Source organism: Nestor notabilis, unplaced genomic scaffold, assembly GCF_000696875.1.
Source record: "Nestor notabilis isolate BGI_N333 unplaced genomic scaffold, ASM69687v1 scaffold29393, whole genome shotgun sequence".
Lineage (NCBI taxonomy): Eukaryota > Metazoa > Chordata > Aves > Psittaciformes > Psittacidae > Nestor > Nestor notabilis.
In genome coordinates, this window is record NW_009922840.1 from 1 (window position 1) to 14,872 (window position 14,872).

Below are 14,872 nucleotides of genomic sequence, written 5' to 3' on the forward strand. Positions count from 1 at the left end.
GGGAGCGCTCCAGGCAGAGGACGGTGAAGAAGAGGCTGACGCTCGCTGCCCTCCTCTATCTCCTCTTCATGACCGGGGAGCTCGTAGGTGAGTCGGGGGCTCTGTCGGCCGTCTCTCCGGCCGGTGCCGCGCAGCCTGTCACGCCTCTACGGCCCTGGCTTTCGGTAGTTACTAAGAGAAACCGTCTGTCATGTAGAGAGATCAGAGAGATTAGCTGCAAGTTCACAGAGTGAGCAGGAACAAAGTCCACCTCTATTTTCCATGCAAGAAAAGAAAGAGGAATTTGCAACTTCCCTTATCTGAATATCATCAGTCCCCCCAGACGGCATAAATAGGTATTTTTTGCATGTCTGATGGCTTTTTAGTTCTCCGTGCAAGTTTCTCTTGGAAGTTTGTAAGGTGTTATTAGCAAGGGAGAAGCAGCATTTTATTACAGACATTAAAAAAACAAAACAAGATTAACAATTTCATCCTCAGTATTAACTACTGCTATAAAATCTCGCCGTGTTTGCAACAAGAGAAAATGAGGGAAATACAGACATGACATTTACCATAATATCAAAACTAATGCTGGGGGGTGTGTATGAGGGGTGGGGGCGGTGTTGCCCTCACTCACCAGCAATGCCCTCTCTTTCTTATAATCAAAAAGCCAAACCCTGAGCTACCAGTGGGGTTGCAGTGAAAATCCAGCCTCCTGACAGCTACCTGGTGTCCTCCTACACCCGGGACCAGTGTATGCTCCATCCAGGCATAGATCATGTGCCCAGAGTCAATTAAACTAATAGGTATTTTAACACTTCCCATTACAACATGGAAGAATACCAAGAAGTCTGAGTAAATTACTTGTGGGTTTTGTTTGTTAGGACTTGGCAGAAGCATGATGGGTTTTTACCTGGAAATCTGTTCCTGTATAGGTATGTGGTGGTTGTTGGTCAGAAGAATTAATCTGGTGATCAAGTTCAGCTTTTATTGCTCCCTGCTAAGGTCGCAGTGTTGTTTGCTATGCAGGTAAAAGATAACCTGTGTGCTCTACAGCAGCTTGTATAGAACGACTGTGCTTTATTTTATAGGCTACAGCAGCATAGGCTTGAAATAAATTTGAAGGTGCCCTGCATGCACGGATGAGCTATTAGATGTTACTCCTTTGCCATTAGCTAATAATTTTTACAAAGGATAGTATTTATGTTTTAATCTCCATTCACTTATCAGTATCAGCATCCTGTTACAATCTGCCTTTTGGGTATGTCCATGCCCTTCAGTGCACATGTCTGCTTAGTGCTGTGCAGCCTCCTGGAGAACGCTGTAATTTTCTCATCCACAGATTTGAAGTCATGGGGAGCATTACACAGTTCCAGGACGTTGATGTATATGCTGAGCCAGGTCTCTGTAACAACTATAACAATTAATTGCTTTTAAATTGCTTTCATTTTCACATACAAGTCTAAATCAGAGCTAATTAGATGAATTATTTGCCGTAATTCATTAGGGGGAAAAAAAAGTTGAGTCACAAAAACTTTCTGGAAGTAAAGAACAGAGATGCCTCAGGTATAGTGGCCCAGGACCTACATCCTCCTCTGCACCTATGCAGATTTGGTCAGTAATGACTGAAGATCTGACATTTGCTTGTGTGAAGTGAGCTTGTGATCATGGATCACTTGTAGGACAGCTGTGAATTGTGTCGTTAAGACAGAAACTTCTTACCAGATGATAGGGAGCAAAATCATTGCTCAAGGATGAATAATACAGTTTGTCCCACATATGTAGACAAAAATCCAGTCTGTTTTTCAGAGAGAGATCAAAATACTGACTATATCTGCACCAGTTTTACTGGGAGGCCCAGGAATGTGGGTTAGTGGAAAAAAGTGGGTTCGTCCTTCAATATCTCATTGTGTGGTTAGTCATTAACGACAGTGCCACAGTGCATCAGCTTATCATGGATAAGTTTTACCATCCATGGATAAGGCAGTTCCATCAAACCTGTTGTGGGCATATGCTGAATTGTGCTCTCCATTTATGCCCTGTCTCTATTTTTTTTCTCTGGCTAAGATTTTGCTTCAGCATAAACTCAGGTAAATGCGATAAGGAACATAGTGTTGTATCTCAAACATAGACATCCTTTAACACGAGAGTGATTTCATCTGACTGTATTCATAACAGAGTTCTGATAAATACTGAATTTAGTTCAACCAAAGAACCTCTTACTGAATAATATTTTGGAGCTGCTGGCAGCTTGATGCTAAAGTCACTGGGGTGTATCTGTCAGGGACTTTGGATCTGATTCACACTGCTGTAGACCCCTCCATAGCTAGTGCAGGGAGAGCTCTAGAAATAATAGGTGTTGAGAGTAAAAATCCTCTCTTATCACTGTCACATCATCTGTCATTTCTCCTGTACAGCCAGGACTTCTGCTGGCTTAGCTCAGGATGGTGGATTTGTCTGCACAGTGTTGATAGTGTCATGAGGTGTAGGTATCATCAGCCCAATTTCATGTTCTGGGCACTGAGGCAGACAGCACTAAGGGCCAGACCTATAAAAGACTTTGTGTCCAACTTCCACAAAGAAGAAATAGAGGACTTGGGTATCTCCGTACTTGTGTGGATCTTGACCTGAATGACTTGTCACAAGGCAAGTAATCAGCAGCAGAACAAGTAATTAAAGATAGAGCCCTTCAGTCCTGGCCCTCTCTACCTGTTTAACTGTTCCATTCCAGCCCTGTATTGCATTCTGTCTGCTTCGTTTCAAATTTTGGAACTTTTTTCATTGATTTGAAGTACAGGTATTTGGGAAACTTTGTTTAATCCTATAGGACATTTTAACTGACTTCTATCTGTGATCTTTGACAGTTCTCTCTTTTTAGTTTCTGAAAAAAGGCAGAAGACCCTATCAGATGATTCAGTTACTCAGTTAAAATCTTCCTGCTGTCTGTTACCAATGTCAAGATGAAGGAAATCTTGTTTCAGCAGCTTTCTTGTGAAATCGTGACTGGCATATTGTTTTCCAGCGCACAGCCAAGCTCATTACCCCAGCCCACCTCAGTGTGTGTTGTTTAATTTGATCAACAGTCATTGTAAAAGTCAGGTAACAACTTACACCTTGTGGGAACCATTTTGCATCACAAAATTAAAAACATATAGCAAGTCCTAGTTACCTTTTCTGGCAGGGTTTTGTTTTTTTCAGCTATGTGTAGAGATTTCTAATTGATTGTCCATGAGGAGGACTGCTGTCCTTCACAGGTCACTGAAGACAATGCTGAGCCATCGAGCTGTCTATTTGTACAGGTTGTAGATGTCTTTTTTTTCCAAGTTGCCAATTGTGTTTAACAACCCTCAGGACTCAGTACCTTTAACCAAGCGATGAACCAATACATGTGGAAACAGGGAACCTTTGATTTCAGAATTTCATAAATTTCAGTTATGTTTTCTTAGTCACATTACAATTGCTTCAGTATCTGAATTCCTTCTTTATCGTTTTATTTCTGAAGTCTGTCAAAGTGCGAGGCTAGCTGAAATGAACTGACTCATCTCAGACTGAAGTGACTCTCAAAATTAATACATGGGAATTAACATACGTACTTTACATGATCATACATGTAAGCTACTAATTTGAATGCCTTAGATACAAATTATTGTTTCTCCTGTGTTGACTACAGAAGAGGCTGAGTTGCATATTTCTAAGTAATATTTTAAAATTACATGAGAACAGAAACTAATTCAGAACGGGAGGGTATAACTCAAAAAGCTGCTAAACTGCTAAATCTTAAAAACTCACTGCTTTTGAGCTGTGATGGCCTTTGGAAAATTTCAGCTTCAGGTGAATTTGACTTAGGAACAACTGAAGATGGGGGGATGGAGGAAGGGAACTAGTTGAAGTGTGTATTTGGTGGTTACTCACAGTACAAGAAGTACTACAGTATCAGCCATGCTGCTTGTGTTTAGCTGGGGAGAGAAGCTCAGTCTGCAGGTGTGTGCATACTAACATTCACAGCCATACACACACAGGTTTTATGACTAGTCTTGAAAGCAGTCAGCCAGTTGTGAATATGCCTTTGGCACATCCTCATGGTCAGCCTCCTCACCAAGACAGTTTTAATTGTAGATGAAGATACCTTTACTCAAAATGTTAGTTGGAGCCTCAAGCCTGCCAAATGGCATGCCAGCTGCATGCTTTGCTCAGGAGAATTTACAGGCTGAATGTCAATCTCAAGGTAAAAAGAGAAACTAAATCATAGCTGAGCTGACACTAAAGATGTGATCTTTTCTGAGAAAATGGGCTTAACTTCATGCATATGGAAGACAAGGAAGCCTGTCCTTGATTCCCCTTTGGATAAGGGGTGCTTAAGAGAGGCGCATTGTTTAAATCTCTTGCCTATACAACAGTAGCATTAGCAGTTGAATGGAAACAAAGATACTAACCTTTGATCTGAGGTTATTTGTCTCAATACAGCTCATAATTACAAGCAAAAATTATGGTAATAAATAACAAAGAAAAATGCTGTGCAAGTGGAAGTCACTGCCTGCGGTATGTATTGGCAGAACTTAGCCCTGCCAGGACAGGGAATAATGAAAGTTACAAGATAATGTAATAGTAATAAGGGGGCAGGGTAAATTTCCTTGCCGCTGAATCACTGGATTTCTGTCCCTGTTCCATAATGTCAAGATATTTAACAGATGTAGTTTAATAAAAGGATCAACTGATTAAATACATATACACTAACATACAGAGAAAAGAAACGAAACTGTTTTGGTCCTGATCTTGCAAATGTTAGGATGCAAGTAGTGTGTGAGAATGACAGGAGTGAATCCGTTCTATGTTACTCTTAACAGAAAGCACACTTCACTGCACTTGTAACTATGGCAGCTTTAAATTATAGGATGGCATTTTGATTGCAATGGCAAAAAAAACCCATTTAGTGATTATAAGAAGAGCTCTCATGCACTTAATGCACTGTTCTGAAAATACATAACTCTAAGCTGTGCCAAAAGAATATTATCTACAATCATTAATGTCATACGTCCTGACTTTTTCAACTTTCTTTTCAGGTGGATATGTTGCTAACAGCCTAGCAATTATGACAGATGCACTTCATATGTTAACTGACCTTAGTGGTATTATTTTGACCCTGCTTGCTCTCTGGCTCTCTGCAAAATCTCCCACAAAGAGGTTCACTTTCGGATTTCATCGCTTAGGTATGTAGGTATCAGCTTTTTCTATTAACAGAGCATTTTAAGCAACAGTAAAGATAACCTAATTCTAGAAGTATAAGTAACTAGAAAGAAAGCAGCAACAAACCCAGGAGTTGCTTTATGTTTAACACCCTGACACTAATGTCCTTTCACTGGCCACTGTGGATCCACAACATAGGTTGTATTATGACAAGGGAATAAATAATAAAAAAGATGTATTTTTAAAGCATAAACCTCAGTCAGAAGTGAAGTCTGATGGCAGTTTCAGTTGTGGGAAGCTGGATGAGCCTTCTCCATCTCTGTGAAACTAGGACTTAGCAGATTCAGAGTTAAGTTTTGAATGCTTGCTTCATCTACCAACTTTGAGAGGAAGGTTGGGGAATTGAACACAGGATGTCATTGTAAATATGACTTCCTACAAATGAACCATGGCCTAGAAATTTTACGAAGGGTTCAGAGGAGGGAAGTTGTCCCCAGCAAGAACAAGGGTGGATATGCAGCTCTGTTTCATAGCCCATCCATAGTTACTGGGCTGTTGCATTCTGTCAGGCACTTGTGCACCTTTGTGCTTTGGAATTGAAGATGTTGAGCGAGAGAGGGACACATTCTTTGGTCACTCACTGCTGTACCACTGTTACTGCTTCTGGGACACACTGAGGAGCTTGTTGGTGCAGGAGCTGTACATGTCAGTCATTTGTTATTCACAACAGATTATTGCCAATGCCCAGGATTTATGAACTCCCATTGACTTCAGTAGAATTATGACACTGGAAGAAGGTCCTATTCAGTATGAAAAATGACATCTTAATCCAGAACTAAAAAGTTCTGTGGAGCATATTGTTAGAGGGCTCTGCTCTGCCAGAAGCCACATAAATGAGTATTTCTCTTGTGCTCCCCAAACCACACAAAGCAGAGATCATGGTTTGCAATACAGTAAGTTACTTAACCTCTGCCCCTTTTAGGTGTCTGTAAAGAGAAGTATGAACAGAATTATGTGCTAAACCTTGGAAGGGTATTTTCAGGATTCATTACTTCACATTTGGAAATGTAATGATGATAAAGGGCGTTTTCATGTGGTTGCTAACTGGATATAACAGTTCATAATATATAGCTACAGGTCTTGCAGACATTTAATCAAAAGCTTCAAAGCTTTATATTTCATAAAATAGATAATTTCTAGTGTCACAGTTTGCCGCCTCTGCTCTATACATTCTACAGTATATTTTTCAAGGAATTTCAAAGTCTCGTGTAGTCATCATTTGCAATTCATATTTTGGCTGCTAGAACAGCAGCAGAATTCAACAACTCCATCGCTCCTAGTCATTTGTCATCAGTTAGTCACTAGTGCGTGAATGCATAACTCTGTACACTAGCAGAGATCTTTGGGGTTTTAGCAAAAAGCATTAACACTGCCAGCATTTCCCATTGCAAACTTTTCTTTCAAGAAGTTTTAATTTGGCAATAGGAGCTGCCCTAATACTGAAACCTGACCTTGCAGGTACCCCCTGGCAGTTGTTCATACTCTTCAGAAGGATGTTTGCCAGCATTCATGCGCTCTTTAACCCTATTTAGAAATCATGAGTAGTTTATATATCTTTGTAAATTCTCTAAAGCCAAACAGTACATGCATTGAACATGCCATGGCCTAGCTTAAAAACAGGACTTGATCTTCAGAAAAATAAAAGAAACTTAACCAATAAAATCTTACTCAGTTCTGTAAATTTTCACTGAGTTTTAAATTAGTTTGAGGGCTCCACTGCACTTGGCAAACAAAAATCCCTGAGGATTCCTGCCAGTGTGGCCCACGGGCCAGATGTGGCCCATAGCATTAGTTTGTATTGCCCACCTTGGGAGCAGCCTCTCAGTTCTGAAGCAGTTACTCCCCATTTTCTGCTGCCCAGTGACAGGAGGTGGTCAAACACTAGAACAGGTTGTCAAGTCTCACAGTTGGAAATACTCAAAACCCAACTGGACACTGGCCTGAGCAACCTGCTGTAGCTGACCCTGCTCTGAGCAGGACTATACAGTTTCCAGGAGTTCCCTTCTACCTCAGCCATTCTGTGTGAGTAGCAACAGTGCAGCCCTCTCTGAAGGAGAAGGAGTAGAGCCCGCAGGTGGGGGGAAGAGTTTCTGTGGCTGCAGTGAGGAAAGGGAAGTGGGTAAAGGCCCTGCAAGAGACCCCCAAACCTTGACCTAGGTTCTGCAAGTACAGAAGAATGGGATGGTTCAAGATTACTGTACGCAGGTTTCTTTTTAAAGTCACATCTGTGAAATAGATTTGCCTGATTCTAGGCACCCAGTCTGAATGCCATGGCCTGTGGGCCCAGTTCCATACATCAGTGAATGCTGGCAATGGAAGAAAGCTGCTTTGAGGGTATACCCTTGCCATAACGCATCTTTCCAAATACTCCATATGCAAGAAGCTTGTCAACAAATAATATAGGCTCAACAATAGCTTGAATTTCATGAAAGAGATGTTAAAATATGAAAGAATGTTAAAAATAGGGTACAGATTGAGCATCTGTCAGAGAAAAAATGTGAAACATTTGTTGGAAGCTGAGAATATGTGCAAGAACTCTCTCACTGCTGACCTGCTCTGCATTAAGTTTTAAGACAATCCATACATACAGTAAGTATGAAAACATTCTAATGAGCAATGTTTCTGGTGCTCATTATGTCTTTTGTTTGCAGAACGATGAATTTTCAAACTTGTTCCCATAAACACTGCATATTAAAGTGTTCCCATTAACACTGCAGGCATATTAAGCTGTTTACTCAAATTCCAGAAGGGAATTCACACTAGTTCTCATTTATTTGAATTCTCTTTGAGTACATAATATGTATACTCCATTTTCAGTTTTACTCCATTTTCAGTGGTGAAAAGGAAGCTGACAGATTCAGAAATGGGTTAGAAAAATGAAGACAAAATAATGGAAATTGCAGTCATGTCTGAAAAGTATTATATTCTTGAAGCCAAAATAGTTCTGTTTCACCACCAAGTGGAGATGCCTCCTTCTCAGTAAGGCATTGAGCAGATTTAAGCATAGATATGGGACCTGGCATTTTTCCGTTGCTGCAAACACAATGTTAGTAATGACAGAATCAGTCAGTCCACTGAGACAGTTCATGTCACAAGAAGCGAAAGATTTCTGCACAAATCTACAATGCTGACATGACAGTGGGCCTGTGAAAGAAACTGCAGGCGAAACACTGGTTTCCATTTGAGAAAACATGGTTTTCCATTGTAAAACCACAGTCTGTAATTTCTCTGGTAAATGCTAATATGCTTCACAAATTTTCTAAAAAGCATTCTGGAAAACCTGTTCAGGAATAGGTTTCTTAAGGCTGTTGCCCTGAATAATCTGCCTGCTTTGTACAGAACACTGCCACTTGCACAGATATTTCCAGGATTTTCATGTTGCTCTAAAATCATCCAAGATTGTGACAGTTGCCTTCCAGAGCCTTGTTACTGCCTGGTAGTGCTGGTACTGGTCCAGGCACTGACACACTGCTGAACAGCTGAACGTGTGGGTGAGAGTTTCTTCTCCCATAACGATGTTAAAAATTCCATATATGGATCAAGTGATTTGGGCGATATTAAAATGCTTATATAGCAGCATGTTTTTTACTGTAATATTCAATAAATACAGTTAAAGACAGTTCTGTGTTAGAAATGACACCTTCAGCAGTAACCAAAGTTGTACTACACACTGACAGATCCAAAGCAGAGGCAGAAGTGAGGAACTTCACAGATCAGTATTCTTAGAACTATGGTAAAGCCAAGAGCAGAATTTTGCCCTTACTGGAGAATAAATCAGGGCAACTTGTGTGGAACAAGGGGGAAGAACAACTATTAAAATTCCAAGTAAATTAATTCCAACTCTGAATTCACACAGGAAAGCCGAGATCCTGGTGATCCATCTGGCAAGTGACGGTAATGAGTGTTACGCATAATGATTACAGATTACTCAGGCATGCCTATGAATTCACATGCGATACAATGGAGCTGGCATTAGGGTTTTCCCCTGTGCTTTCTGTAAAGCCTTGTATTAACTTGCTTATAGCCAAGACAGTCTTAACTGGGCCAGTGTTTTCTCTGTCAGGTATTTTGCCTTTTTTGTTTGTTTGTTTCTTTGTAAGTTTCAGCTGCAACAGGGCAATCATTTTCAGAATATGAAGCTATGAGTTAGAAGTATGTTCATATTAAAAGGAATCTAGTGACCCATTTGGAAATACCTATATTCTTTCTAGTAGGACCTTAAAACTGTAGTGTGAACTCAATTGTCCTCAGGTTTATGTATGCTATTACCAGCCCAATTTCATGATTTGGGTAGTGAGGCAGACAGCACTAAGGTCCTGACCCATAAAATACTCAGGCCTATTTACCTCACATCAGAACAGTAGGAACCTTGTGAAGAGCTGTAACCACTTCCCACAGATGTAAATGGCAGCGGAAGGTGCAGGACAATGAAATACTAGGAGGTTTCTTTCTAGTTTTCTCTTTACTTAGATACATGTGGCCTTTTGCAAGTCCCTGCTGATCAGACAAAATTCCTACACCAAAATGTTGGTCATAACACACTTTTGTGAAATACGAGTATTTGGTAAACATAAGATAATGTTAAAACAGCATATTACAGCTATACAGAAACACATTAAGCAGTCTTTCATAGCTGAAATCTGCACTAGATAATGTGTATGTACAAGTGTCAAGAAGCTTAGACTCACTTTTGTAATGTTGTTTCCTTTCTGTTTGCAGAAGTATTGTCTGCCATCATTAGTGTATTGCTGGTCTATATCCTCATGGCATTCCTCTTGTATGAAGCCGTTCAAAGAACTATCCATATGGACTATGAAATAAATGGCGATATCATGCTGATTACAGCAGCCGTTGGTGTTGCAGTTAACTTAATGTAAGATCTCCCTTTCTCTCCATTAACACTCGTAAATGCATTTTGGAATAAGCTGCTAATTCATTCATGACCTGTATCTTTCTCATGGAATGTAATTTTGCTGGACCTCTTCATTTTCATAAGACAAGAAATGATACTGAGTATTACTTTTTCAATTCTTTAGTGTAAAAGGAAAATAAGCAACCCTAAAGCCTATTTTTCTTCTTCCACTTTCAGAATGGGTTTTTTGCTGAATCAATCTGGCCACCTTCACTCCCACTCCCATTCCCACCCTCACTCTCACGTACCTCAGTCGAACTCTCCTAACACAGCCCACAGCAGCAGCCACGGGCACAGCAGCCTTGCGGTGAGAGCAGCGTTTGTACACGCCCTTGGGGACCTGGTACAAAGTATTGGTGTGCTCGTGGCTGCATACATCATACGCTTTAAGGTAAGGAATGGCTAGCCTTAGAGGTGGGGGAATTGTTTTAATTTCAATTCTGGTGATTAAAGGGACTTGTTTTTGCAATTTATTAAACAAATACATTGTGATATTCTGTTATAAGCTTCATACATGCATGCAAAATAAGCAAACTGTATTATGTATTTTGTAACTCTTCAAACAAAAAGAAATATTCATGAAGGTTGGAGCTAGAAGTAACTGCGTTTTCTGAGTCATGTTTTTTTTAAGTAAGTGAGCTTATTTTCATACATGCTTTAACGCTTCGGAACTTCCCTTGCAGCCAGAATACAAGATCGCTGATCCTATATGTACATATGTATTCTCCATACTGGTGGTTTTGACAACAGTTCGAATTCTGTGTGACACAGGAGTTATTATTCTGGAAGGTAAGATCTGTGGACAGTCTGCAGTACTTTACACGTCAAATATCAGTAAGCACTGGCAATTTTTTGACTTCTTGATCACCATCTCTAACAAAGTGGATTGTGTCTAGAAACCTGTTTATCTTCTTGCTTCTTTAGTCTGTTGGTTCTTGATGGCTCATTTAAGTCACAGCAGTCTTAAAGTGCCTTTGACCTCTGTCAGAATGACACAAGTCATAGCTGTTCACCATTTGGAGATGGTGAAGTGAAACATATGGAACTTTCTGGTGTGTCTGCAGTGGCTGTCAGCTAAACACAGTGAACATTTGCCCTGGCTCAGTTCTACACTTTCCCTTTAATTACTTGTAAAGTTAAAGTGAGTATGAAAGCATGTAAAAGGAGAAAGCAAGAATAAGACAAATGGCTGGACAGGTGGTTCATGTCCTTCTTGTCTTCCCCTTTTCACAGGTACTTTTGTATTACTTGTGTGCTTCTACTGTTACCACAGGAGAAGCTACAAGTAAGAGAGTGGTGTAAGGAAAAAAAGGAAAGAAAAAGCTAAACACAAGCTAAAGCATGTTATCTCATGTGGTGACTTAGAAGGAAAGATGCCAGCATTATTTGCATTATCACACCTAACATGCCAACTACTACTGCTTGATCTAGTACTTTCACCTTATGAAAGTGAAGGTGTCAGGGATGGGAGAAAAATCCTCAGTTTCAGTTGAACATTCCTAGCTGTCTCACATGAGCTATTATTGACTTTACTTTTATTATGTTACAAGGCTTAACCAGTAACCTCAAAATCTTCACTGTCAAGTGCTTTTGGTGTCATTTAGGAGGAAAAAAAAAACCAAACGCACAACAATCTAACCCATCTAAATGGTGAAATTTGCTTAAGAAACCTCAGTGAGCTCCAAGGAACTAGCTAAGATTTAGCTGAAGAAAACAGATAAGACAAAATAACGGTGTATCAAATTCCAGATGTTCTCAGTTGTAGCTGTTTGCATAGCTATGCCGTCTGTCATAAAATCCTCAAATTAATGATGTTATTAAAAGTGATGGTAGGTAGGCTGTATGTATGCTAGGGAATTTTTTCAACTCATATTCAGGATTTCCAGAGAAGGGACTTGCATTTATTGGAGACTACTGCTACAACATCAAGGTCCTTGCACTTGTATCAGCTTTCACTATTAATTTTAACTGAAGTTTCATCGTTATACTAGGAATGCTAAATTAAAACCTTAAATGATTAATAAAAGCAACGAGATTCTAGCTTTTAATATATATTTGTAAGGCAGCATGGAAGTCTGAAGATGCTGAATTTTCAAAAGAGATGGTACTGGAACTAACATGATTTAAAAACAGTGAAGTAGCAAGTTCAGAGAGGAGTCACTTCAGAAATTCTGAAGAAAACTGAAAAGCAAGTGGCTGAACACCTCATGGCATATATAATCAAACTCCATAAAATTGGAAGATAGGCAGTATAAAACAGAAACAAAACTATGTGGAAACAAGAGTTTATTCAGTACTTTTGTACTAGTTTTTGACCCATGTTGATCATTTGAAATTTTGATTCTGCCCTTTATACAGATAAAGGGTGGAGTAGGGAAGTTATAGAGGTGCTCTACCTGCTGAAACTACTACATCCAGAAGGACTTGGTCGGTGCAATCATTGATGTGCAAAGATGCCACACTGTAAGACGAAAGTCGTATGTGTTAACCACTGCAGATGGATTACTACGAGCATTTGAAAATGATACCATGTACCTGAAGAGAGAAGTTTCAGGACATAGGCCCTAGCATGGTGGTTTTTTAGATTCTGACCTTAGAATCTGGGCTAAGCAGTTACGAGGGGTTAGAAGCTGCAGTAATATTGTCTACATAAGTACATCGCACCAAAGGACCTAATGCTGGCTATTGCCAGAAGTTCTGCACAGGACAAATTATGTTTAAGACAACACTGCAGTTACTGTACAACTTCAGTATCCATATTTGACAATATGCCAATTTGCATATTCTTCTCTATTGATAACTTGGAAGTTACTGATCATTTCACCAGCACAAATTATAAACTCTTTTGAGATCTGTCATGACATTTTAAAGGCCACTGAGAGTTTGCAGAAGACAGAATTAATTCTATCTCATGTTTGGTATTACAGGAGTTCCAAGGCATTTAAATGTGGATCGCATTAAGGAAGACTTGATGAAAATTGAAGATGTTTATTCTATAGAAGACTTAAATGTTTGGTCTCTCACTGCAGGAAAAACAACTGCCATAGTCCACTTGCAACTAGGTAAGCTGCTGTATAGCATAATTCTGAACATAATGGTTCTAAATGAAATGTAACAAAAAGAAGTAATCCAATGCTTTCTCTTCATATTGTTATTTAAGTTGAACCAGGAACTATCATTTGGGGAGGTGGGTAGAGGGGTGGTGGTGGTGTGGAGAGTTTGCTAACTATGGTTTTGTACAGTAAGTTACAAAACCCATTTGCCCAGAAAGACAGTGAAAATGAAAACTGTGCAAAGAAATACATTCATACTGAAACATCCAATACAGATTCCTGGGGAGAGGGTGGGGGTGTGTGTGCGTGTAAAATTTCTCTTCAGAAATTCCCTTACTTGTCCAGGGAAAGACAGGGTGAAACTCTAACAATCTGACAGGAAAAATAAATACATTTTGCCAAAACGTGCTGATTTAGACACCTGACTATCCTGAATATTAATTCTTAGTAAGAAAGCTTTTTTTTTTGGGTGGTGGTGGTGGTGTGTAACACACACAGTTTTATTTTGTTGGTAGCACTGAATTGTGCAGGTTTCTTGAGAAGTGAATTCTATTAATTATTGTCTTGATTTTCCAGTTCCTGGAAGTTCATCTAAATGGGAGGAAGTTCAGTCCAAGGCTCGACAACTGCTGCTGAACACATTTGGAATGTACAAGTGCTCTGTCCAGCTTCAGAGTTACAAACAGGAAATCAGCAAAACCTGCGCAAGTTGTCAGAGTTCCAGTGCCTAATTTCATATGTTTTGGGAACTGCTGCCTTATTCTTTATCTTGTAGTCAAAGACTGAGAGCAATAAATGCAAAATGAAAGTGATCAAATAGAAACCATTAATACGTGGATTTGTACCATGTAACATGCAGCAGGGAGAACTGGTGCTGCAGAAAGTGCAGTGGTTGCCCTACAGAACATGTATTTCACTCTCTCCCTTGTACTGGTTTATTCAAGTTATGATGATTTGGAGACAAAGCTGTTTTCAGATTATTGTTTACAAACTGCAATGTGGTTCTGCAGATACCTCAAAAATTACAGTCCCATATTGTCCTTGAATAACTATGTACCACAAAGTACCTGCACTCCAAATGGAGCATCAAGTATTCAGTATTTCAGTTCAAGTCTCTAATGCTGATCATGCCAGGATTCCATATGTCATGATCCCTAAAATCATTATACAGTATTTTTGCAATAGTAATTTTCATACAGTATCTTAAGACTACAATGCATACAGTGCTAGTTGAATTCTTTTGGAAACTGTCTCTTTGGAGACACTGCAAAATACAGCATTTACTGTACCCAGACCAGAAAATTAGCTTTAATCTGGGCATTCAGAGATCCAGACAGAAAGATCCTTGCCCAGACTTCTGGTGTTTAACTAGAGACCCAACACTGGACCCAAAGTGTTTTAAGTCATCAGTTATCTTTAATGTATTTTAGAATAGGGTTTATACAGTAAAAACAGGTTATTTATTTTACAAAGTTTTGACTTGTAAGATGAATTTGTTATTAATGATCTTGAATGTCTAAACCAACATTCGATTGACATTAAAAGGCCAGTTGATTAGCATGCCTTCTATTATAATTAATAAATGTCCTGTAATTGATTATTTTTCCAAGATTGTTTTGAAAGAAAAGTCAAAAGACAGAAACTATGCTTGACATGGAGATACTCTGAAACACAATTAACAGAC

General features: G+C 39.4%; 1 protein-coding gene across 1 annotated transcript; it reads left to right on the forward strand.

Moving 5' to 3' along the window:
* Positions 1-5: 5 nt before the first annotated feature.
* Positions 6-14,393, forward strand: SLC30A4 (solute carrier family 30 (zinc transporter), member 4; the record flags this gene model as incomplete). Its single annotated transcript, XM_010011839.1, has 7 exons — positions 6-87; positions 5,040-5,186; positions 9,943-10,096; positions 10,313-10,526; positions 10,819-10,924; positions 13,063-13,197; positions 13,765-14,393. Coding segments are annotated over 7 exons (993 nt in total), but the record flags the coding sequence as incomplete, so codon positions are not given.
* Positions 14,394-14,872: the final 479 nt, after the last annotated feature.